At 38.1% G+C, this 26,316-nt stretch overlaps 1 protein-coding gene across 16 annotated transcripts in view; it reads left to right on the top strand.

The window, feature by feature from the left end:
• Positions 1-26,316, top strand: part of PTPRM (protein tyrosine phosphatase receptor type M) — an 809,264-nt gene that overhangs the window by 505,363 nt on the left and 277,585 nt on the right. For all 16 annotated transcript variants that reach the window (XM_019755746.2, XM_074340345.1, XM_074340346.1 and 13 more), the window contains one exon: positions 18,781-18,913. In XM_019755746.2, the coding sequence (XP_019611305.1) occupies positions 18,781-18,913 (133 nt within the window). The remainder of the gene's footprint in view (positions 1-18,780; positions 18,914-26,316) is intronic.

Here is a 26,316-nt window from a genome sequence, read left to right on the forward strand (position 1 = left end):
CAGGGCTTTAACTGTCTGTCTTCATCCCAGTGTACTCCCTTAGGCACCCAGAGGGTATTCAAAATTATTTACGGAATGATGAACGCTGATGATTTTTCTTATTAAATTTATTCCTAGGGATTGTATAGCTTTAATCACTGCCATGAGTAAATTTTGCACAAGTTTTGAATGAAGGCAACAATCTTTTCAAATTCGTTATTTTGCCTACTTTTGACTGATTTTGTATTACTCAATTGCAAAATATGTCTCTTCTTTATAGTGTGTGTTTTTTAAATTAGTATATCTTTCCATTGCAAATAAAATAGACCCGTGGTTTTTCAACCCATTTATAAAAGCACAATTTTAAGCAGCCATTTCTCTTCGCAAAAACCATAAGAAAGCTTTAATTTTAATTTAATTGTTTTAAAGAGTGGGCCACCCCCTCATACCAACATTATCTGTGTTCTGCTCCCACTGTCAGACTGCCCACTGCTCTTCCTTCACCTGTCAGACCCAGCCACTAGGTCCTTGGGACTCTGTGAGCAATGGGCTGTGACAAGGCTAAATGCAGATAGGTGGCGTTTGTGCTTCTGTGGACCCAAGGCTCTCCATTTGTAAAATGAAGATAAAACTGAAATCAAGTCTTAGCCACAGTGAGTAGCTCAGCCAACTGGATATGGTTTGAAGATGGTAGGATCGTTCCCCGAACTTTAGCTTAGTCAGTGGCAGGAACAGCAAATACAGAGGTCCTGCAGTGGGGAGTCGCATGCCCAAAAATGAAGAACTGAAAAAAGGCCATCATGGCTGTAAGAATGTATGGTGAGCAGTCAGGGGGTGCAAGCAGGCAGAGGCTGACGTTAACGACATTGGTCCCGATCCCAGGAGCAGTGGGAAGCAGTGGAGATGTTTTCAAGAGGGGCAGGGAGGTTTAAGTTTGCACTATATACTCCAACCACACTGGAAACATTGGAGGAGAGATGAAAGAGGCCAAAAGGCTGAAGCAAGTAAACTCTAAGAAATGGAAAATCATCCACCAGAAAAAAAAGAACAAAGTGAGTGTTTATGAACAGAAGAGCTGAATGCCAGGAAATTAATACAGTCTAAGTGCAGGCCCTGGGTTACTCATAATCTACAATCAACATGGAAGAGCACATGATAAGGGACTGAAGGGACAGGTTCAAACATATCAAAAGAACTTTGAGTGCCTTAGAGATGGAATGGTTTCATTCAACCTCTTCCCTGAAATATCCACGTCATTTATTTTGAGAGCTATTTACTGGGGTATGTATATGAATCAAAACTGGCAAAGCACAGAAAGGATAATAAAACTCAGAAATATTGTTTGAATCTATGGGCACTGAGATAAAACCTTACCACCTTTAGCTGCAGACAGTTATATTTTGCTCTTTCAAAGAGTTTAGTCATTAGACTCATAAAGTGTTGTATTATAGATTTTTTATTGTGTCTACTATGAAATATGTATAGAAATATTCTTATCTACTACTACAGGGTCCATATTTTATATATTTTTATACTTTCCACAACCTGCCACTCAGCCCTTGGCACTTGAAAGGCACTCAGAGACCAGCTATAATTTCCAATGGAATGAATTCATTTGTAAAAAGATAAAATTGCCTTAAAGGTGTGAACTAATTTCCACACCACTTGTGTGTGTTTTTGTGTGTTTTTTTCCAAACACAGAGGAGTTCCCAATTGTGACTGCTGTCAAGCAGGCTTAGTGGGACTCTGGGAAGTGCAGCGGGACCGAGTGTCACCTAGTCCTCCGATGGTCATCCTCCCAGGGGACACTTTTAGGAAGTACACACAGTTCAGTTCTAATAGAAATAAGTTACAACCTTTCCATCTTTGAAATACTTAGCTGTAGGGAGCTGTGTTCTGCACTGCGCCAAGGGTATTCATTGTCTCTGCTTTAGGAGGGAAGGGTTGGTTCATTCTGTCATCCTGAACTTGAAGAGCTTGATGTGCGATTAACTCTGTGTTAAGAGAGGAGGATTCGAGAAGTGTAATATGTGCTCTTTGCTCTCATGGAATTTGCATTTATCATCTTTAGGAAGACTAACATAAACAGTTCGATAAATACTCTACTTGAACGGATTTACCAATATCTTGAGCTATTTGTAATAATAAGTGCGTAATGAAGTAAGTTAACATAAATTCAGTTGTACTCTAAAATGTAATATCTATATGATACCTGAGTTATTTGCAGTGTCAGGAGCTTTGATTTGACCTTTTGAGTAAACTTTGGGTAATATTAAGGGAAGAAAATCCCTCTTTTGGCTTCTTTGTAAGTAACAGTGGTCAAACTCTTCATTTAAGCTGACAATCAATTTATTGGAAATAATGGCTGAGTTAGAACTACCATTTTCTGACTAGGTATGCTGGTGTTTTCAGCAATGTCATATGTAGACGGAGGGTTAACAATTCATATACCCTATCCTGGGCATTTCTTACTCAATAGTGAACAGGGATAACACTGCTATATATTTGGGCCATGGGGGCCAATATAGAAAGTTAGTATGAGGAAAATTTAGTTGGAATTTCTCATAAGGGTTGTTTGAAGATTCTAAAATTCTTTTTCAACTAGAAAGAATGTAAAGTGAGGGGAAATTTTTATTCTTCCTGCAACACCAGCTGAATGCATTTTAATGGGCTGTAGTGTCACTGGTGATTTATTGCCCTTTTTTGTTCTTTTATGTGTTATATTTGTCATTTTGCTATGGCAGTTTCATCTATAAAACAGTATAGTTACAAGAAAATGGTGAGAGGATACAGGACTGCCATGGGAGATTCTGTTCCTTTCTTATCATTTTTTGGAAGGAATGCTGAGTCAAATGTCAAGCATTTGGTTTCAGAAATAATATATTTTAGAAGATGTATACTGCACTGTAATAGTATTGTTTTCCATTTTTACTTCGTAAACTTTAGGATTTCTATGTAAAAGTTTTTTAATATAAGAGAATAATTTGTCAGTATTCTTTTGTGTTTTCTCTTTCTATCAACTCTGTGATAAAGGAAAACAAAACAATGTATTTAACTGCCTTTTATTGCTTAAGGCATAAGGCTTTCTGTCTTGAAAAGCATAAATTAAAATTTTATATTTTAGGAAATATACTCTTTAATTTTATTATTAATCTGGTGCATTGTGCATGTCCAAAAAAGAATGCCGAAACTAAAGTTTTGAGCTCAAAATAAACCAAAATGTCAGTAAAGGATGCAAAATACTGGTATAAAGGATGTGCCTGCAGTTTTAAAAAATGTCAAAGATCTTTACATGAAAGATTTTATATTGATGAATTAAATTATTCTTGCCTTTTCTATAATGAAAGGTATCTCAATTTTACAATAAATTAATTCATCCTTGATATTAATAAGCATGGAAAAGACCTGGATGTTTTAAAAATATTTATCAAAACTGAGTGACAATATCTGTTTCACTAGGTATTTCTCTTTACCCAAGTGGCCAACATGGAACTATACATGTAGTAGCTATTCATTGAATACTGTTGCAATTGTGATATTTTTATTATCTTCCCCTTACTTGCTTTAGAAAAGTGTTACTACAATTCAGAATGTAAGGCATCAAGATTAATTCCAACTCTTTGTATTTTTAAAAGACCAGTGAATTCCATTCAGAGTTTGTAGGCAAAAGGCCATGTTGCTTTGCTGTGTGATATTTTTTTGATTGACTTTAGATTAGTCTCTTGCAAATAAGTATTTTTAGAATACTGTAAAGTACTTAGTATTTGTGAGAGTATTTTTTTAAATATTTATGGGTGTGTTCTAATATACGAGGTGTGATCAAACGATATGGAGAATTTTTAAATTAAAAAAAATTATTACAGTAAAAGACATTGCCATTAATCTCCCTCAAAATATTCCCCATCACTTCAAATGCTTTTATCCCATCTTTCTTGCCACTTTCTGAAGCAGTTCTGGAAGTCTTCTTTTGTGAGTGTCTGTAGTTGTGCTGTCATGGCTACCTCAATGTCCTGAATCATTTTGACTCTGGGGAAGAGCCAGAAGTTGCACGGTGCCAGAGCCAGTGAATAAGGTGGATGAGGACACACCATAAGGTTTTTATTTGACAGATACCACCGTACCAGAAGCAATGTGTGACACGGAGCATTGTCATGATGGAGGATTATTCATGGCAAACTTTAAAACACACCTTCTCTCAACTATAGCTCACACCTGACTGACTGCACTGAACAAGTTGAAACTTGTCACATGCTGTTACTAAGGCTCGTCGCAGCACTTCCCATATTGAAGAGCCCTGCTTTTCCACTGGATGACACTCAGCAGCAGCATTCACTGTATTTTGTGATCACAATATAAAGGCTCCATGTCACACACCACTTCTGATACAGCAATTTCTGTCAAATAAAAACATTACGATGTGCCCTCATCCACCTCATTCACCAGATCTAGCACTGTGCTACTTCTGGCTCTTCCCCAAGGTCAAAATGACCATGAAAGGAAAACATTTTGAATGTATTCAGAAGATTGAGGCAGCCATGACAGTGCAACTAAAGACACTCGTGAAAGAGGACTTCCAGAACTGCTTCAGAAAGTGGCAAGAACGATGGGATAAGTGTGTTCAAAATGAGGGAGAGTGTTTTGAGGGGGATTAATGTCAATGTGTCTTTTACTGTAATAAATTATTATTTAATTTAAACATTCACCATATTTCCTGATCACACTGTGTGTTTAATTGGAATGGAAAGGAAGTGAAAATTTCCTTCATTATCTTAACACAGCAGGATGTTGAGAAGGCAGCAGATCAAGAAAATATCAAGGCTATGTCTATAATAAACAAAACTCCTTTTTGAAGAAAGAATTCTTATTTTAAATACTTTACTGCCCTTATAAAAGAATCAAGGGACAGTCAAGACCAGCAAGTGAAAGGAGGAAAAAACAGTCCTTTCAACAGAAGTATTTCTTTTTATTTGCCCTTTTGACAATATCAGTGTCAACACTTGTTCATCAGTGTTTCCAGCAGGATGAGAGGGAGGCCCAAAGCTTTTTAAAAGACTGACTTCTAAAATTCTGGCACATTAAAATTACATATACCTCCCTTCCCACACCACACACATGCATACTACTTTTAGAATTGTCATTGTTTCTAATGTGACGGGATTTTGGATTTGGCTTTTGATATCTGATTTGTTCTCAAGTCATGGCTTTTCTAGCTTAGCTACCATATACTCTTAATCAAATGACCTTTCTCTCTCTGGGAAAGTTTTCCTAAGGAAAATGGGAAGAGGGAGGCTGCTCTCGTTTGTGGAATGGTAGTGCTTGTCTAGCCACTTTCCATTTCATATGCTTGCCAGACTGGAATCCAGGCCTTCAGGAAGAAAATATCACTTTCCTTCATGGTAAATCTTTAAAATACCGTTTTCATTAAATCCAATATATCGTGGAGTAAAGTGAAATATTTGTGTGCTTATTTAAAAATATCAAACAACAGACTTAAAGGAAATTTCAGTCTCGTGGAAGGCCACTTTGGGTAAACCTCAGATTGTGCTGGTATTGTCTCCTGTCTTCAACCCTTAGGGGTACGAATGACCAGCTCATAGGGACAGTGAGGACCCTCGGGTTTAGACTCCAGATCATTTTCTAGACTACCTGGCACACTTCCTAGAGCAGTTTTCAAATATGTCAGACAAGAGTCTGGGTCTGACAGTTCTCTGCACCAGATTTCCATAGGGTGGTTCACATAGCCACTCTGGATCCCAGTGCATGTAATTTAGAAACCATTTACTTTAGAGAGAAGGTAGTGAGTCAAAGTCCAGGCTTCTTGGGCACATATCTTACACTCTAAATCTCAGCTTCTGTATCTGTAAAACAGAGAATGCTATTTCATCTTTTCATAGTGGGCAGTGTAAGAATGAATACAATAATATACATATATAATGGACCTCACACAGAGCTGACCCAGACTAAAGGCAGAGGACATGGCAGTTGCTGGCAACTTTTTTTGTGGCTTTATTATTATTCTAATAGAGAATTGTTTTATGGCCCTTAGGGCTTTCAAGAGAACTAGGTAATTAATCCTGGCCACTGCCACTCCAAAGTTTGAATGTTCCAGCCCTTCAGAGAGGTTCAGTATTGAGATTCTGAGAAAATGAATGGGTTTCTTGATGCTACGCAGGGTGTTATTTACATGAACACTCTGGATGCTGTGGTCTCCAGGAGCACCGGAGCGTGAGAGGAACGTTATTATTCTATCATATGTCAAGACCCATAATGAGTCCCACACGGATGATATTTTCCATTTGCCCATCTTTGCAATATGAACAGCAGCAGCATGACCCAGGCTATTATCTTGCTACTGGCAGTGATGGTGATGATGAGAATGATGAAAAAAGTTTCTGCATTTTCAAAGACAACTATTGTATTTGAAGCAGTAATAGCCCAAAGCAGTGTATAACCTATTCTGTGCTTCCTGTAGCCCAGCACACAGAATAAAGCGCCTGGCTGTCTTTGTTGTCCTGGCCATTTGGGGTTCCTTTGTCCCTTACTGTCCTTGGTTTACATGTGGACACCTCTCTTTGTGTTTGTCCTTCAGTAACATAAATTCTCAAGGGAGCCTACGAAGATGTGCTTTAATAAAATTCTATTAAGAAGGATTATAGATGATATCATTAAATAACTTTTTTCAGACATTGGGACACCGGGTATGAAGTTGGAAAATATAGAGCCGTGTATAAGGGAATGCAAAGTATTGCAAGCTTTCCTCAACATGTTGTTTTCATTTGGAAGAGTAAAAAACTATCGCTGAGAAACAATCTTTGAAAATAAGCCTGGCACCTGCCTTGGGGTTAATAAATGTCATCTGCTCAGCACATCTATCAGCATCTCTGATGAGTTTTCCCATTTACTCTAGTAAATATCCAAGCAATGCATCACTTCAGCAATGTAACTGATGTTCAGTTTAATATGCATAATTTACTTATTGGTACTGCTAATGATGCAATTATTAATTATGGTGCATTATTAATTATAACAGTTTATTCTTCCAGTTGGAGCTCTTAGTCAAAACACATTTGGAAGACCAGTTTTTGTCTGGGATTTTGCCTAGGTGCTGTCTTTTTTTACTCAAGACTATTAACCAGTTTGGTGGGTTCTTCTATGTCTTTGAATCATTTCTTTAGCTATTGGGGTATATTTATGTACAAAGGTACATGCACACGCACACACACACACACACACACACACACGTAGGTAAAGACCACATTACAGTAAGTTATATGTGTCTTTTAACCAGTGTAGGGGTTTTAATAAAAGCAATTTTCAGATTTCTACCTTATTTCTTCTATGATAACAAGGAAGTTAGAAAATGATTTCTAAGCAGGGTTATGGGAATGATATAATCATTTTATTAAATGATTCTTAATAGCTTGAATCATATTAACATTATCTTATTAGAAGTTTCTCCTTTTTTTCTAAAGTGCCCAGGCCGTTGTAGTTGCCCTCCAGCAGAAATGTGGGCTAGTTTAAAGACCTCTAAAACAAATTCCATATGTGTTCATGAAAAATGGTTTATAGCCACTTAATCATTACAAGTATTGAGTTCATAACACTTTATTCTTGTCAGATACTCATTTCCTTTCTCTCTGATATATACCCAGTTAACTTTCTCGTCATTGATGGATATAGATTTCACTGGTTTGGTGCTGGAGATATAACATTTTGCCACTAGTATTTATTTCCATGCTCTTTCTTTCTGTTAATCTCATTTTATCATTGATCAAAGTTTGGTCAGTAAATTTACCGCTAAAGACTTATCTGTCATCAACATACTGAGAAAAATCCTTCCTCTGCACCCTGGCTGTCTCTTTGCCTGCTCAATGGAGCCAATGTTCAGATATTTTCCTTCTTTCTCATCTTGTTGTCTTGATGCCCATATAAGGTCATCCAAAAATAGCCTCAGACACCTCTCTTCTTAGTAACCCCCTCACTAAATTCTGGGGAGTGGTGGAGGAAAGACCACAAAATAGAACCTGTTTTTATTTTCCACTTCTACTTTTCCTCCTTCTTCTTCTGTCTTTTTATACCCATTGTCCTATGTCTGTGAATTGTAATACAAATGGAAAAATAAAAGGTAGGCTATGAAAAGAGTGCAAATGAGAATGACAGAAAGACTTAAATGAGATTTATTGTGAGATTTGTTGTTAGCAAATGTGTTTCTGCAAGCTCTGTGGACACATAATAAGATACTAGGCCAGGTCATGTGAGGACCAAAAAGTAAAACCTGCTTTGTCCCAACGAACTTAGGTTAGTATATAACGGATTTACCAAAATAACTGAACGCAAGGTCAAAAATAGTAAGTTCTATGCAAGAGGGGCCAAACAAGGTGCTACAGCAATTCCATAGAAAAGAGAATACTTTCTACAAAATCAGGAACAGTATTGGGCTAGAGCCCTTTGAAGCATGGGTGGGATTTAAACTTACAAAAAGTGAGTAGGGGAATGCTTGCATGGAGAAGAAGCAGCAGAAGCAAAGGCCCTGAGAAGTGGGAATGTTGGATGTATGGGGAAATTGGAACATTTCCATTTGGTTAGAACATAGGTGAATAAAGGAAAGTAGAAAGAGAAGAGGCACAGAGTTAGGAATGGGATACGAAGCCAGTTCATGGAAGACCTTGATTGCCTTTTGAAATAAGCATTAGGAAACTCTTAGGTTTTGTTTTGTTTTGTTTTAAATGAAAGAGTGACCTGACTGGACCTATTCTGTAGGAAGATCAATCTGGCTGCAGTATGTAAAAGAGACGGGATGCAATGTCTACTTGGGAGTCAAGCACTAATATTCAGAAGAGAAATAAACCAGGTTCGTGGTAGTGTGAGTGGAGAAGAGATAAAGAAAGCATAGCATTTTTTGACTTTTTAGAGACTGGGCAGAGAGGTGAAAAGTAACCTGTCTGATGTCAGGTGACTACTCTTCAACCCAAGGAGAGAATGAATAAAACTCCTCCTTTGTAATATATTTCATTTTTATGTGCTGAGGGTCAAAATATCCTTTATGTGCAACCAAAATTTGTTTACTTGCTCTGACTTCTATTGCGTACATAATACATTTTAGGCACTAAGGATACAGAAAGGAAAAAGATGCAACTTTCCTCTGTAAGAACTTGAACTTCTGCTCGGTTAAGCCTATGTATATATGTTCAAAAATATTCCACATACATACACAAATTACACGTGGTCATTTTTCTCTTTATAAATGCCTCCTACATGTCTTATGACATTTGTTCAGTGAAGACTTATCATTTTACCACTATGTCAGAGACATTGTGTTAATCACTAGAAGTCAAACGTATGGAGAAGAAATAATCCTTACTCTTGAAAAGCTCCAGTGGAAGATAGTATCAGGGCACCTGTTGGTCTTCTCCTTGGTTAGATAAATGACCTTAATTTATTTTCTGTTTTTTCATACCCCTTCTTTTCTACCCTATAGATCATTTTTATTTATTTTCTTTGATTCTTTTTCAGCATCTCTACCTTGACCAGAATTTTATATCCTGGAAGGATTATGTGCATATCACTCCTCTAGTACATTTCAGAATCACGTTGACTGCACTCCCAGGCCTTTATTTTCTGTGCTTAGGCCCAGGAAGTCTTTGTTCTCATACATTTATCTTATTTTTCTTTCAGGATTTTAATTTTCTTACTGCACTGTTCTGTACTTCTGGTTGGTTGCTGGTTGGTTGGTTGGTTGGTTGGTTGGTTGGTTGGTTCCATTCTTTTGTTAGGCTCTTCTCTTTACAACTGGTCAAGATGATTTTAAATGAGTCTTATATTCCAAAGTGTTAGCAATAATCACCTGAGTTTACTGTATTATTGGAGAAAGTTGTGATGCAGTGAAACAAGGGTGGGCTTCACAGACACACCTAGATCCAGAGTATAACCCCCTCATTTCCTGTATCACTACTTAGGACAAGCTACTTATCCTGCTTGCTTCTGCTGCTTTAATTTCCTCATTTGTAAAATGGTATTAATTACACCCCATGGTGCAATATAAAATAAGAGTTGTATAAGATGCCTGGCATATAAAGTAGGTCTTCCAAAAGGTCAGCCTTCTTCCTTCCTATCTAATTTAGCAGCATCTGGGCAATTGGTCAGCATACTTTAAATTCCTTGACAATTAAAAATGTCTTCCAATCTCTACTACTGTAGCTAATCAAAAAACTAGGGTTTGATTCCACCAGGTTTGCTTTGTATGAAGGGATATTTTTAAGTAATGAAATAAAAGAAATTGGCTAATGATACATATATTAATATATCAGGAGGTGTTTTAAAATTAGCCCAATTAAATATTTTTCCCATTTTGCCATAGTCTATAAAATCTTTCCTCACATATTTTTAGGAGTAATGGTTCTCAGGTTGGATTTTTCTTTGTGTTGTACAGGGAATCACCTAAGGCGTTATACATAGATTCCTGGGTCCTACCTTAGGCCTTGGATCTGGAGTCAGTGGGGAACCCGGACATCTGCATGTAAAAACTTTCCAAATTATTCTCTATAATTGGAAAACCTTTGTTCTCAAATATACTAAACAGAATGACACAATTAATATCAGCCTTATTTAATAAAAAAAAGTAATTGTTTGAGGAAAAATTGTATGCTTACTAAATGAGAGTCAAGGGATTATGATACCCCACTCTCTCCTAAGACTCCAGAAATCCCCAGTACATCTCTAAGGGCCACCTTTTGTGTCTGTGGCTCATTAGCCTAAGAAAGACATGTCACACTTCTGCATACATTTTGCTAAACTCTGTTCATATTTTAAACCTCAGAAATATTGATTCTTCTAGGAAGCATATAGAATTTATTAGGTATATGTACTTACTTTTTTATAAGATAGTGAATGACCAATTTCAGGCAGCAGAAAAAGCTAAAAGGGAGTTTTGCAAACAGCTATTTTGTTCAGGAAGCTGGGGTGATCCTTCCTACCAGAAATGATTTTTAAGAGCTAAACATAGCATGACCCAAGGTATAAAGTCTGATAGAAAATTTGAGGGACAGTAGGTTTTTATTTTAATGCCTTCAAGTTAGGTTCAAGCAAACTGTTGGAAATGTCCACTCTTAACTGGCGCATCCTCCAAAACATCCACTCCCTTTTATTCATTATTCACTTTATATGAAAGGTAAACACAGTTGATACCTTATTACTGACAAATTATTTCCTCATTTTATTACTTGACCACGATTTGAGAAATGCAAATGGAAAAAATAAAGCTATTTCATCAGCATAGTAACAGTCGTAGTAATTCTTCTGAGACTTTTAGTGCCCAGACCGTAAGTGGTAACACTTTGATAGATCTTAACCGCGGGTGTTGGCCACATCAATAAATCGGAGCAGTAACTGTCGTGAAATTAGAACAAGAATAAAAAAGTAGATTAATTTTTTAGAGATAGTATATATCAAACAATTGGGTATCTCAGTTTTATATGAAAAATTATGTTTCTAATTATTACTTGTAAGTTGTACACACTCTGCATGCCCTACAGTGGAAATTAGGGACAAAGGAAGACTTAGAAATTCGAAAGCATAATCAGGTTACAGATAATACATAAAGTGTGAGTGTAGATTATTTCAGGAGTAGTGATTGACTGCATTCCCAGGAAGAAAAACAATGATACGTAATTTAAATGAAAAATCTTGGAGATGTTTCGTGATTATGTATAATGTTAAGATACAACTGAAGAAAACTAAACACAGCCTGCAAAGAATTCTAATTCTCTGAGCAACAAGACATGAATGAACTGTCTCACATTAATCTTTAAAACCAGGTGACGCTATGTTTAAGAAAAAGAAAAATCTACCTCTGCAAAAGGTAAAAATTAAAAACCTATGAAAATTAAAATAGATTATCTATTCTATAAAGTCATAAAAATGCTAGTACAAAGTATCTAAGGCTTCCTTAATAGAAATTTTAGAACATCTTTTGGGACCACTGCTCTTTGACGCACACGTGGAGGAGCAATATTTTTACATATTTCTATAGCTTCCATTTTATTTTATACTTTTTTCTTGTGTCTCATCTCATAAGGTTCCTCAATTTCTCAGTTTTTCTTTTCAGCAGTTACCACGGTTGCTGTCCCCAACTTTTCTCTCTCTTCCCCCCCCCCCCACATACTAGGAGTAGTATTTTGGTATTTTGTTTGCCACGAAAATGTTTTGCATGTAATGAGAATGAAATATTATGTTGTTTGGATTCAGTTCAAACATCAAACTCAAAGACAGATGTCCCCGAACCACATATTTCCACAAATGGCACCAGCATCCACCCAGGCCCTTGTCCTCTGAGACCTGAGTGCTCCTGCATGCAGCCAGTGTGGTGGCTTCCGGGAGTCCCTTGTATCTTTTCAGTTCTAGGTGCCCTGTTAGATCAGACCGTGGAGGCTCCTGGCCTTCCCGTGGCTCTCCGAATATCCTTCCTTTCTTTTCTTCAGTGAGCCTGGGTAGTACTGCCCAGTTATCCTCAAGACACAGCTCTGTTACCTTCTGTGTCTCCTCATTTAAATCTAGCACAGGCTGTTCTAGCCGGTTAGCAGGGCCCATTACACCATAAAGCCTCAGTTTCCCAAGCGATCTCCTCCACTACTTCCCCACCTGCACCAGGCTCCAGACAAGCTAAGTGAGGGTATGATGGCAGAGATCTCTGTGCTCCCTACCTGCCTTGGCTTATGAAGCGTCCTCTCACCCATCTGTTGAAATCCTCCCTATCCTTCAAGCCCATAACAACTTTAGCAAAGGAGCGTTTCCTAATCTCACTCTCCACTCTTCCTCGGTTGGGTTCTGTAGCTCACCCATAACACTTCACATGGCTTTTTGTATTATGCCCTGAAGGATGAGGTGTCAGTCTTCTTACTCAGCTCCAGTTCCACCACAAAGCTTAATTAGTTACAGTGCCTTGAGCATCAAAAATACTCAATAATGAGCTGGTAATTTGAAGCCTGCGAAAACCAAGACTAGCTGTATCATCTGAATAGGATTGCTCAAGTTGGCATCCTTTGCAGGAATGCTTCCCCCACTAATTTGATCAGCGATCATTCCTGCCCACCTTTAGGATGTAATTCTAAGTAGCATGACCTTCTGCCTTTTTCTCCTCCGCTTCTCCTTCTTCATCCTAGTTATGAGAAGTAAGGAGTACGCCCTAGAGCTCTGTGCTCCTGAATAAACCTACAGCCCCTACCCCAGCCCTCACACATCATCATCACTATCTGCCTCAAGATCATCTATAATCATCTTTTCAGGCCTTTTTTCTCAAGAAGCCCAGGTGTCTAGGTCTTCCCCTAGACCTTTACCCCATTAGCATCCTGTACAACCTTATTTGCTTTCTCTCTCCACCTCTCAAAACCCTTCTTCTGTGTCCTCTAGGACTCAAGGTCAGTCACCAGCAAATTCCATACATCCACAGCCTCGTCCATTCACCTTCCCACTGTCCCAGTCAACGATTTTGACACTTCTCCTCTTTCCCCAAAGTTCCCTCACCTCCTGTTTCATCCACAGTCACACCTAATCATCTTGCTTCCTCTATCTCTGGGATAATGAAGCAATCAGAAGACACCTTTCAAATGTTGCAGTACCACACCACCACATCTACTCACCCTCAAGTCTTCATGCCCATGTGCGACACCTGTCCTAGAACTGAAGCCAGTCCCTCCTTTGTGTGCTAGAGCCCATCCCTTTCTGTCCCTTCAAGCACATTGCTCTGCAGTCATCTTGCCCCTCTTTACTGGATCATCACCATTAATATTCAAAGATGCCCCAATTTCTCCCATATTAAAAAAAGAACTTATTTTAATCCCCACGTTGCTCTCTGGCTCCTCCATGTTGATGCTCCTCGTTTTTCTGAGTTCACACTGACTTCCTCCTCCCTCAGTTGGCTGCTCCTTTTGTCTCCATTACTGGTTCCTTCTCGTGACGTAACTTCAGTCTCTGTTCACCTCCTAAGTGCCCTCATGCCATCTCGTGGCTTAAATACCATCTTTTTGTTGACAACCCCAAAGTGTATGCTCTAAACCTAGAACTCTTTCTTTTATTTCCAACTGCCTACTTGATATCTCCTTCGGATATCTAACGTATCAAAGCTAACTGATTTCAACCCCCTACCTCTCGGAACCTGCTCCTCTCAGTTCTCTACATTTCAATACATGGCAACTCTGTCTTTCCAGTTACTCATGCCAGAAACCTAGAAGTTATACCAACACACTCTACCTCCAGTGCATGGGCAAATGTCTCGTTTGACTACGTCTTACCAACACCACTGCTACCATCTTATTCTAAACCATCCTAATCTTTTGTGTGGGTTATTGCAATAGTCTCATAACTGATATTCCTGTTTCCACTGTTGACCCCTCCCCCACCACGGTCTATTCTGAACACTGCCGCCAGTGTGATTCTTTTAGAACATAAACCAGATCACATCACTGCTCCACCCAGAATCCTCCCGTAGCTCCCATCTCCTGCAGAGAAAAAACAGTCTTTCTAGTGGTCTATAGAGATGCCCCGCACTCTGACTTTCTGCCCCACCTCTTCCCCCAGCTACTCCACTCCAGTCATAACCTCAGTATTTCAGTCTCACCTTGTACCTTTTCACTTTTTCTTCCCACTGCCTAGAATGCTCCTTTCTGAATATGAGTATATCTCACTCCTTTTCCTCTTTCAGGTCTCTGCCCAAATATTATTTTCTCTCTAATACGTTCTCTGATCCCCCATCTCTGATCTTAGTAGCAACTGCCGCCCTTGGCCCTCACAGTCCCCACCCCAATGTGCATGTTTCTTTGTAGCAAAGACCACATATTAACATCGGGCATAGGGTATTTGTTTACATCTGGGTCTGTCTTTCCTGGCAAGAAAGTAACTTCCAAGAGGACAGAGGTCTTTGTTGTACCCATGTGTTCACTGCTGTATTCCTAAAATAGTGCATGGCACATAGCGGGGTACTCAATAAACACTTGTTGAATACATTGAATACATGAAAATCGTTGCTGATTTTCCCCCATGTTCACGGACAGCCTAGCACTACTCACTATTAAGCAGAGCTTCTAGGTGGCCAAGCTGCCACCTCCGTGCTTCTTCATCTGCCCCTCCTTCCCTTTGGAAGGCTCCCCATTTCCTCAAGATGAGACAGCCCTGATGTTGTGGGCAGCGGGCTCAGTAGCCCTGGAGGCAGTGATGGCCTTCATGGCCTCAGCCAGTTCAGTAGTCAAACTGGGCCCTAACCCCAAGCCAGGGCTGAGTGTGCCGTGTCCTCAGCCTGGCGTGCAGCTGTTTAATGTAACACAAACACTGGGCCAAGACTGACTGTTTTCTGCCAAGTTGAAAACCAACCAAATATTGCGTTGGGTAATTGTTTTCTTTTTTCTTTTGTTTGTTTGTTGTTGTTTTTTTGAGATTTTTCATATTAGACGTTATATCAAAAACCTTAAATAATTCAGGTTCGTGAGAATGCCACCCTTTTTTAATTTTTTTCAGTCATTAAAACAAAACAAAAAGCACAGAGCTGTCACTAGGAGTCAGTAGAGTGGGCACCTGTGCAGATAATGCTCCATAATTGCAGCGGCCTCTATCCTCAGTCTCCCAGAGATATTCAGCTTCTTCATCATTTTAATGAACATGTTTAAATGTAGATAATGTCCACTGTTAAACGCATACATTTGAATTTATTCTCTTTCAAAGGAAGTAAATGTTCAGTAAACTCTAAACAGAATGCACAGTAGAAGGTGAAAAAATTGCCTTTCCACGAAGAATTAGAATTTATACCCCCCTAAAAAAATAATAAAAGTTGATACCATTATAAACCTGGCAAGAAAATAACAAGACGGAAGGGAAAATATTATGAAAACAACTCTTTTGCCAAGCAGTTTGTAAACTGTAATGTTAAATTCAGAGATTTGGGGCAGGGGGAGGGAACACGCTATCGTTTTCAATCATATTCAGTCAGTCACAAATTGTCTTCTGTCTGAGGCTGGCTGACAGCTCACAACCATGTGTTTCCAAAGAAACAAAGTGGAGCGCAGAGCATCCTGTGGAAGACCGTAAAGATATCCACTTCAGGAAGGGCTAGGGGCAGAGCAGGTGGAGAAAGGCAGGGATGAATGACAAATATCTAGAGTGAACCTGGAGTTAATGACACACCTCTATGAGGCTATCTCAGGGCCGTGATTTATTTCATCCCAACTTGTGTCTGTGTTCATGCTTTCCAGGAGTGGTGCTAAACCCAGACATCTGAATCAGTCCCTTCATGCAGGCACATCACGGTGATCTAGTGGCCGTGCCCTGCAGGCCAGGGTGGGTGGCTCACAGACAGCGCAAGGCAGCCCTCCTCACCTCTTCTGAGCTGCTCTCCCATTTTGTACGATTGCTACCCTAATCACATAGCAGCTGTGTCCTGCAGAGATAGAACATTTCATTTTCTTGACCTGCAATGTGAAATGCGTTAAAAGTAAGTGCTAAAGAATGATAATACTGAGGTTACACTGCCTGCATAGCAATGGGCTTGCCTGCTTCCGAAAGGGAATGAGAGGCTGCAGGGTGATGTCTCTTCCTGACCCACAGATGTGTAGAATCACTCACTAGTTCTCACAGAACACAGGTAAATGGTCAAAGTAAAACATAACTAGTTGCCTAGTTCATAGAAGCAAATGTGTGACCATCAGCGGGACAAGCTCTTCTCTTACTGAGTGTTTACAATGCATGGGTTGTGGCCGTGCTTTTTTTTTATATTAAAAATGTTAAGCTAAAAGAAGAAGTTAAAAAAAAAACTCCTTTCCCAAGTGTTGCATTTACTGACATAATTTAGTTACAAAAAAACTTAGTGAATCATTTATTTAGAAAATATATTTGGGGAACTTGCAATCTATAACTATTGAGATAAATGGAATGGCTCCCAATATTCTAACATTTGGAAGAATCAAACCAATTGGATTTTTTTAAGTTAAGTTTTCTTAATTGGATAGAAAACCAAAATTAAAAATATTGGACCTTTTCTTCAGTTTTGTGAATTTGAAATACGTCATTTTTATATGGTTTGCTTTTTCTTTTTTTTTTTACTTTCATTCATGTTTTTGTAACATACATGTTTTGTCTTCAAATGTTTTCTCGCAATTTATTTAATGTAACAATATCCTCCAAATCTTCCATTTGGGTGCATGCCCAAGTGGCATATTGGAGTGGTATACATAAGATGTAATTACAATAAAAAATAGTAAACATCAATATTTTCAAGGTTTATCTGGACAATTAGTTTGAGAGCTAGTCAATCAAACAAAACAGCAGGCATCCCCTCATGAAGTTGTCAGAAATAAAAATGACCTAGAAAGCCTTATCCAGAAAGGTTTGTATTTAGTAAGGTGTGGTTTTTACCTCACTGCTCTCACTACTGTTCTCACTTTGGTTGGAATGTACACGGAGCGGGAACTCAGATGTCATGGCCCGTCATCTGCTCATGTTTCTCTCCCGACCTTCACTGGCTTTGCCAGCCTGATGGCCACAGCCGTGCTCAGGATGCAGAGTCTCCTATGAAACCTTCCTATGAGTACCTTTGGAAAGAAACATTGTTTATATGTTCCCAATGGAAACAGATGGAAAGGTATAGCTTGACACTCATATTTCTCTGAGAATAATCCCAGTCTGGAATGCACAAGACACAATGATGGTCACATTTTTCAGGAACCAGGTGCAGCAAGAATGGAAAACCCAGTGAAAGGGTAGAAAGGGCTGGTAGCAACATTCAGTTTTTAATTACATGTTACCAACAAAAATAAGAAGAAAATTCAAAGGTGAGCAATTGGAACATACAGTTTTTCTCCTTTCAGAATGATCTGTCTACCTCATGAGGGTGACATCATAGCTCATGCTGAGCACTCTCTTGTTCTGATTAAAAAGGTAGAAGCCCTTTACAAACAAATGGATTCTGTTTAGTGGTTGAACATTGCCTTCCTAATATTTTTCATCCTGAACTTATGAAGCAGAGGAAATGGATATTTCATCAGACGCGGATATGACTTTCCATCACATTATACCATAAACAGGACAAACGGGGTTTTGGAAATGGGAAAACAGGAGGGCTAAGACAGTCGCCACTGTAAGGCTCTGGTTATCTTATTTAAACAAATATTAAATGTGGGTGCCAGTAGTGTGATCATCAGCTGCTTCCTACTTTGTGAATAAATTGCTTAGAAGGAGTCTTTTGCCTACCAGATGTGACCTAGATTTAGATTTTCAAAGGAAGGGGGAAAAATCTCTATTGTGTTAAAAAAAAAAAAAAAAAAAAAAAAAAAAAAGCAATTGCTGATAAAATGCATGGTAAATGAGCTTATCTCACTTTTCCAGGTGTTTGGGCTAATATGTAATGGAATTACTGCTTTATTTATGGGAAATAATTGAGGGAAATGTTCCAGCAAGTCAAATTTGTTTAAAGGCTTAGGATAGCTATTGTGTTGTTAGCAAATTTTTAAATGGCAGAAAGAGTAGGGGGCCAGTAAAGGTAATAAAAATACTAAAAACTGTTTGAGATGAGTCTCTTATGAAAGGGTCAGTTGTGGGTGTGCTATCCAATTTCTGTTATAATTTAGAAAAATATTGAAGAACAGTGTGAACAGTTACACTCCTTTAAGTGAACATGAAAGCTATGCAAAAGTCAAAGCTTGTCTGTCTGCAGGCTCTGATAAGTCTTATTTCTCTGTTACATGCAACGAAACATTTTTAAACGTAACATCTTTATTCTGTCTTACGCACCCTCTCTCCTTTTTCATTTCTTTTCCTCGGTAGGAGCGGCCACTCCAAAACCCGTCCCAGAACCTGAGAAACAAACAGACCATACAGTGAAAATTGCTGGAGTCATTGCTGGCATCTTGCTGTTCGTTATTATATTTCTTGGAGTTGTGCTGGTAATGAAGAAAAGGTGAGCCCCTCGCTATTGCCAAAGATGTGGTTCTGTCCCATTGTTGCCAAGTTGCTTCATGTGTGTGAAAACATTCAGTTATTGAATTGGCTTTAGTGACCAAGACACATCTGTGACTCTGCATGTTGATAGTTTTCATCATATTGCATTCAAGGGTATGGGACAAAATTTAGAGTAAATGGCTGTGATGTTGTATGAATATGCAAAGCATGCCATTCCAAGTTAATGTACGAGTCACGTGTTTTCCCACAAGTTTGTACATAAAACTGCAGAATCTTTAAAGTCATTTATTCACCAGGAAATTTTTAGTACTTATTACTGACGTTTTCACATATTGGATGTTCTTGGGGATGCAAAACGAAAACTTTTCTTTCTCTTTATAATGAAAATAATGGCAGAATTTATTGAGCCCGGCAATGTACAGGCATCATGTGGGGGGTTAATCAGCACAGCACCCTTGAGAAAGAGACTCTCAAAGAACAGCCTGATGAAAGCACAAGAAAGGCATGTACATGGTTCAGGGCAAGAAGTTGAGTACATTGGATATTGTAAGATTGGATGTCTAAGCAAGTGGTGGTCTAGGGGAGGAGAAAAACAGATATGGCTATAACAAGCAATCCTTTCCTCAGATACTTGAAAAATATACAGTGTCTTTTGTTTTGTGAAAATAAGCAAAAACTTGCTTAATAATACAATGTTCAATTTATATAAAAATTACCAACATAACAATATAGATCGGGGTGTCCAAACTTGTTTCAATGTTTTTTTCCAAGGGCCATATGCGGTAAAATGCACAACAGCCGGGCCACTCACTCGAGGTGAAGTACGTATTGCCTCACCTGGTTTATTTAAGTAAACTAAATATATTTTTGGAATTTGCTGCGAGCCAATTAACAATGGATTGCGGACCGCAGTTGGCCCGCGGGCCGCAGTTTGGACACCCCTGATATAGATGGTAAGGAGCTATAGGGTAAAATTTCCCAAACTGAGAAAATATGCATATCTTGTGTCTTTTTTATGTAGTTTTAAAACAATTATAGAGTGGGAATAATGTTGTGGATGGTAGGGAGTGAGAATGGAGAGGTTGGAAAAATGAGGTCTTGAAAGTCTTGTTTGGTCATCTAAGGATGCTGGAGTTGGTCGTAAAATCTGCTGATGGCCCTTAAGGAGGTAGTAACATGATGTCATTTTTATCTCAGAAAGATCACTCTGAGCACAATAGGGAGGAAAAAAACTAGAGTCAGGAAGACCAGTTGAATAAAGACAGGGGGCAACTTCAGAAAATTAGGAGGTAAGTTTTAGTAGCCATTTGGAGGCAGAAGCTGAAGGAGATGGAACCATACAGAAAGAACCTAGTTACTGGCTTAGACAACTTAGTGGTGATATCACCATTCACCAAAATACGGAATATAGGAAGTAGAACATATATGGGGCGTGAAGATGGAGAGTTGAGCTTTGCACTTTTTAAATTTACTATCCCCGTTAAAGTTAAGTGGAGACATCCACTGGGCAATTGGATATGCTGGTGTGGACTAGGAATAATACTTTCCTTAGTCAAAGTCATAAACATATCCTGGAGCTGAAGCCATGGGTTTGGATGAGGTCACTCAAAGTTGTTGTAGAGTGAGAAGAAGGAGGTCACAGATGAAGGTAAAACCTTGGGAAACAGCGATATTTAAAGGGGTGAGTTACATACATATTCCTCTTTTCTCACTTCTGCCTTATGTTTGTTGTCCCAGCTAGGCTTCAGGACAAACTGTTGCTCTGTCGTAGCTGTGTGTCTCACTAATGGGTCCCCATCATTTCAACTCATCCTTTCCACTTGTCACATCCTCTGTTCCTTTCTGTCTTTTTTCACCCATCGTTTGATTTCTCTCCTCATTTTTAAATCTTTTTTTCCTTTCATTTCATTTCTTTGTACCTCTTTTCTTTACCCTTCTTTTCTACTTCTTTAGCTATTTATCTCTTTCTGTCTTCCTCACATCTCTTTCATTTTTTGTTTTCTTTCTCTTTTACTTGTCTCTCAGCTCTCATATGTTTTTTTTCTCCTAGATGTTCTTCATCTCGCTGTACCTTGATAGGGTTTTTTTTTTGTTTTGTTTTTTGTTTTATTTATTTTTTTATTAGTTTCATGTGTATAAAACACTGTAATAGTTAAACATCTAACACTGTTGTGTTTTTGGTTTTGTTTTAATATGAGCCAATGTAAATTTAAGGCATCACTAGGGCCTTCCATGCCTGGATATTCTAACTAAACATTTTGGTGAGGTTTATTTTAAGTTGTGAGAATATGTGGATTTTTGTGTCATCTGGTAAGCACTCTCTAAGGAATAGCTGAAGCTGCTAATCCTGTTGCCCTGGTGACCTTAGCTAAATGTTAACGCTAAGGGTCTATTTCTGCTGCATTAATTCATGATTCTACCTGGGTCTCTCAGGTAGTTATGGAAGTTATGTTATAAATTATGCATTCGAAGAGATTGCCTATGGTAACATATGGCCTTGATACAACTTTAGACTAAATACCAACAATGCATATCAAATTTACATGATTATTTACTAGATAATAATCTTAAAAGTGTTGTTTTCACAGCGTGTGCCGCTTTTGTGTTTGCTTTCTCCAAAATATAGATTACGTTCTTTGTAAGGCAAATTTTCCAATATACTATGCCTATAGATACAAAAATTGTCTGATTTAGACCTGAACAGTCATGTGATACAAGCTGTCATATTTAATAAAAAATTCTTAAAACTTCTAATTGTTCAGGGTTTCCCCCCAAAATTGAAATCTATATTTTAAAAGTTTTATGTTTTAATAGAATGGTTAAAACATGATATTAATCATGGATAAGTTGCTGGAGTGTTATTGATATGTAATAAGCTACATTTTTTGGTTAGAAGGAACACTGAATTTATTTTTTATTAAGGTATAATTGACATTTAACATTATGTAGTTTCAGGTATACAACATACATTGCAAAGTGATCACCACAATAAATCTAGTTAACATCTGCCACCATACATAGTTACAAAAATATTTTTTCTTGTGATGAGGAATTTTAAGATCTATTCTCTTAGCAACTTTCAAATATGAAATACAGTATTGTTAACTAGACCCACTATACTGTACATTACATCCCCATGACATTTATTTTACAGCTGGAAGTTTGTACCTTTTGACCTTCTTCACCCATTTCGGCACCTCCCAACCCCCAGAGGAATACTGAATTCAGATGGGAAATTCCTAGATCTGTATTTTAACTCACTTTGTGATTCTGACCTTCTCTGGGCCTTTGTTTCCTCATTTGTAAATTGAGAAATTTACACTACATGACCTCTGAAGTCCCTCCCAATTCCAAAATATCAAGTTTTGTATTCTGTAGCAGCCTGTGGTTACAGTACTATACATTTGCTATTCAAGAAGCATAGTGGGTGGCTCATTACTGCATTTCATTATTTAAACATACTCAGTGGTTCTTCTAAAGGCTCTCTTTGTTCAGTCAATTCAAGTCTAGAAGTGTTAGTTGGTGAGCAAGTTTATCTTTTAGCCACGTTTCCTACTGTCACACAGGAGGTACTCAATTAAAAGTAGGGAGCAATGGGGAAATGGAAAAAGGGAAGGAAAAGAATTGCCTCAGGTGTGGGTTTCAGTCTGTTATTCGTCATTTAGCTGGTTAGAGCCTAATGCTGATAATCAAACTTCAAGTTCCATTCCTGTATGCACTAGTTAGCCTGTTTTCCCTCTGCTCACGGCAGAGTCAGCCACTGCGAATGTACGCCATTGGTCATAAAGACAGACTGGGCCCAAGAGAAGGTGTGGGCAAAACAAATACATTAATATTTCTTGAAGTATTATACAATTGGAAGTCTGTCCTGCTGAGGAAAAGGCAGTACTTACCATTAGTGTTTATCAACATGCCAGGTCAGGTGGGCCGTAGATCTTGGGAGAGGCATCCCCAATTATTAACTTAACTAAGATCATGTTGCCTTCTGAAGGAATAGCCTTCTATAAAAAATAGTCGCTGAAAGTAGGTCTCTGATAGAAAATGGAAAATCTGCTCAACTCATACTAACTCATGGAACTCTCTTACAACTAGGCAATAATGACTGAAAACAGAGCTGACCATCAGTTTTGTTTGGCTAGAATGTTTTATAAACCTATCAGAAGTTAATGACTAGTTGTTAATTTGTTTATAAATATTAATCTATCTGAGCCTTTTTGGACTAATATTACATGAAACCTTCTTTTACTTAAACACTGTTGCATAACCTTTTCATTTATTTTTATCTTATTCTCTAAGCAAAGCAATTTCTTACTATTTTCTCTGTCCCAAAAGTGTGTTCTTTCAAGGGTACGATGTTTTGATGTGGCAAGTGTTCAAAAGGGTGTAAGATGAATAACTATACAATGAAAGTTTCATACAGAGCTATACGGCAATATACTCTTAAAATTAATATAAAATAAGTTGAGTAGGAGATACCTAATTTTTATTGTGTTTTATCCATGTGTAATTAAATATATTTGTATAAATGAAAATACCTGAATTTTCAACCTTTTTCATAAGGAATAATTTATCTCAATAACATGTCTGACAGAATTTAACATACAAGCACCATCAATTTTATCCTGGTTAATTATATTTACTATTGTTTCTAAAATGGCTATAGATCTTTTAGAAATTTGAGAACATTTGTCTTAATTACAGTAATATTCCTGTCTAAACCATTGTGGTAAACAGAAATTACAGAAGTTATGGCTATTTGAAAATAATTAAAGAGATATGCAACCTTGGTCAAAATAGCAAATGTTAGCTATTCAACTACATATACACTTGTTATAGGTAAATATAACTATTTTAATCCTGAAGCATTATACCTCTATCTCCTCTCCATAACATTTTAAGAGGTACGTTTTGCAAATGTAGCAAATATCATTAAATATTTAACACCCATTCTATTATATTTATAACAATACTAGTACTACCAAGAAAATGAATATCAATAAAAATAGGAAGTATTTCTGAACACATCATGAAACAAAAAGGATAGAGAGAAAATTTGATGAAAGCCCCTGTTTTCAAAGAGATGCCTACAGCCTGTGGCTGGAGGCAAGTTGACATGAACTATATAGTTCTCCCGCTCTACCTGTTTACCTATGAGATAGGAATTTCTTTTCCACTGTAGCTAAGTGTGAGTATGTGGAAAATGTTTTAAGTCTGGATGCTTTATTCAAAGTTCTGTTTCAAAATCACATTTTTGGAAACTACATTGAGAAATTCATGTAGACAATTCTTGTGATTATTATTTAGGATATATGCTTAATATGCAGCCATATAAATAATAACCAAATACTGAGGCTTTTCTACTCTAGCACATGCTTTGGCATGCATGAAATAGGATATATGTGCACACAAATGGAAATGGATATGTCATTCTAATCTATCATCTAGCTAATGCCTGTCAGTTTTCTAGATGACACACTGAATGGGTTGTTGTATAGAGGTAAGTGAAATAAACTGACCTTGTTAAGGCCTCCTCTAACCTGGACTTCATATGATTACCCGAATAGTTCCTATATGAGCCACTATTTCTGGACTTAACCTAATGGTTTAATTAAGTTCTATTATGTTCCATTAAGGATTCTTTGGGAGCTCTTTATGAGAAAGATTTTATTTTAAATAAGAGTACGGGGAATATAGGCACCATTTTGTTTGTTTGTTTTGTTTTGTTTTGTTTTTTATGAGAGGAAAATGTCAGAGAATGATGAGGAACAGCTGCTTGGGCTTTAGAATCTTACAAATCTGGTTCAAATCCCAACTTCTACTTGGTAGCAGTGTAAATTTAGATGAGTTACTTACCCTCTCTGAACTCAGTTTGCAGTTGTGAAATGTGATGATAATGTGTACTTCATAGGGGAAGCATGAAAATAAAGTGAGATAATTCATATACATAGTTGGTGTTTGATTAAATAATAGTTTAAAGACTGGTATTGGAAGTTGGGGAGTTCAAGGTGACGTAAATAGTATATGCAAGTCCCAGGATAAATTCAAGTGTGTCTGATCGTTAACCATCCACTATACTGGTCACAGCAGTAAAACTCAGTGATGCCTCTAAGCTTTGTAATCATTGCTGGGAAACACCATATAGTTATCAGTGGTTTCAGCTGACTATTGCTGTAAGTCTACAAACATCTGAAATACTACCAGCATATTTTTATCTTGTTTTTGTGCTATCGTCGGAGAATTTGCTAAATAAAAGCTTTCTCCACTTCCTCCCTTGCAGATGCGTTTTTAAAATATTTTCGAATATGTGTATTTTGTATATTCTTTGAATCATAAGTTTACTTCTGATGACTCACAATTGTGAGGATGCTCTATCTTTGTCTGATTTAGTGAATGAGAAAACTGTGTGAAGTTTTATAGTCATCTGTGAAGCAAAGGAATCTTTGCTCTGTCCCTTCCTCCTCAGAGATAAACCCTGGAGTCTGGGCGCCATGGAGGTGCTTACATGCTCGCCTTGGTTCTGCGGCTTAATAGCTGTGTGACCTTGGGCAAGGTACGTGGTTTTGTGTACCTCATTTTCCCCAGGTATATCAAGGGCAGAGTAATAGTATTCACCCCATAACAGTGTTAGAAGGAAAACTGTTAGGTGCTGGCCTGATAAATATTAACTATATCATCAATATACATAGTATACTACTTTAATATATGAGTTGTAGCTGACTATAGTTTCAATGTCCATTGTGTGATGCCTCAAAGTCTTTGTTTCCATACTCAGAAGAGCGAAGACAAGGAAATGCTTCTGCTTTAGAGAGAGTACACCTCTCCTCGCCCATGGAGACCATGGGTCTGTAATGATGAGCATAGCTAGGAACACAGCTACCTGGAGTAAAACAGTTCACTGTCCCATCACTTGAGACCAGGCCTTGGTGAAGGTACTATGGCTGAAAGTACGAAGGAGACCTCCTCTAGCCACACTCCCGCATCAGCAGTATTCACTATGCAGAGGCTCCTGCTCAGGCAAGGGGATGGCTGGAAGATGGCAAAACAGTCTCTACAGAGAAGTAAACCAAAGTCCTCTACCACACTTCCTTCTAAGCTCCAATTTTGTCTGAGTGAGTATGGCCTTGGCATTCAACTCAAATCCTTTGGGTATCAACCTGTCAGACCCAGATCTAGAAAGGGGCCAACTGGGGTCAGAACAGGACAGCATTACTCCCTTAATAGTATTAAGCATTTATATGGACCTCCCTGAGCTGTCTTAGATCCTGCTCAGTCAACTATCTCAACTCCAAGAGGTCAGGATAGGCCTCCGGAGCAATCTGGAGTGTGGACCTTTTTGCCCTGTGACCAGGCACCAGCCCTGAGTCTGCACACACTGAGCAGGGCTGTCACTTGCCATCTCGG

The sequence above is a fragment of the Rhinolophus sinicus genome, linkage group LG09 (genome assembly GCF_036562045.2).
Source record: "Rhinolophus sinicus isolate RSC01 linkage group LG09, ASM3656204v1, whole genome shotgun sequence".
In the NCBI taxonomy this organism is placed as follows: domain Eukaryota; kingdom Metazoa; phylum Chordata; class Mammalia; order Chiroptera; family Rhinolophidae; genus Rhinolophus; species Rhinolophus sinicus.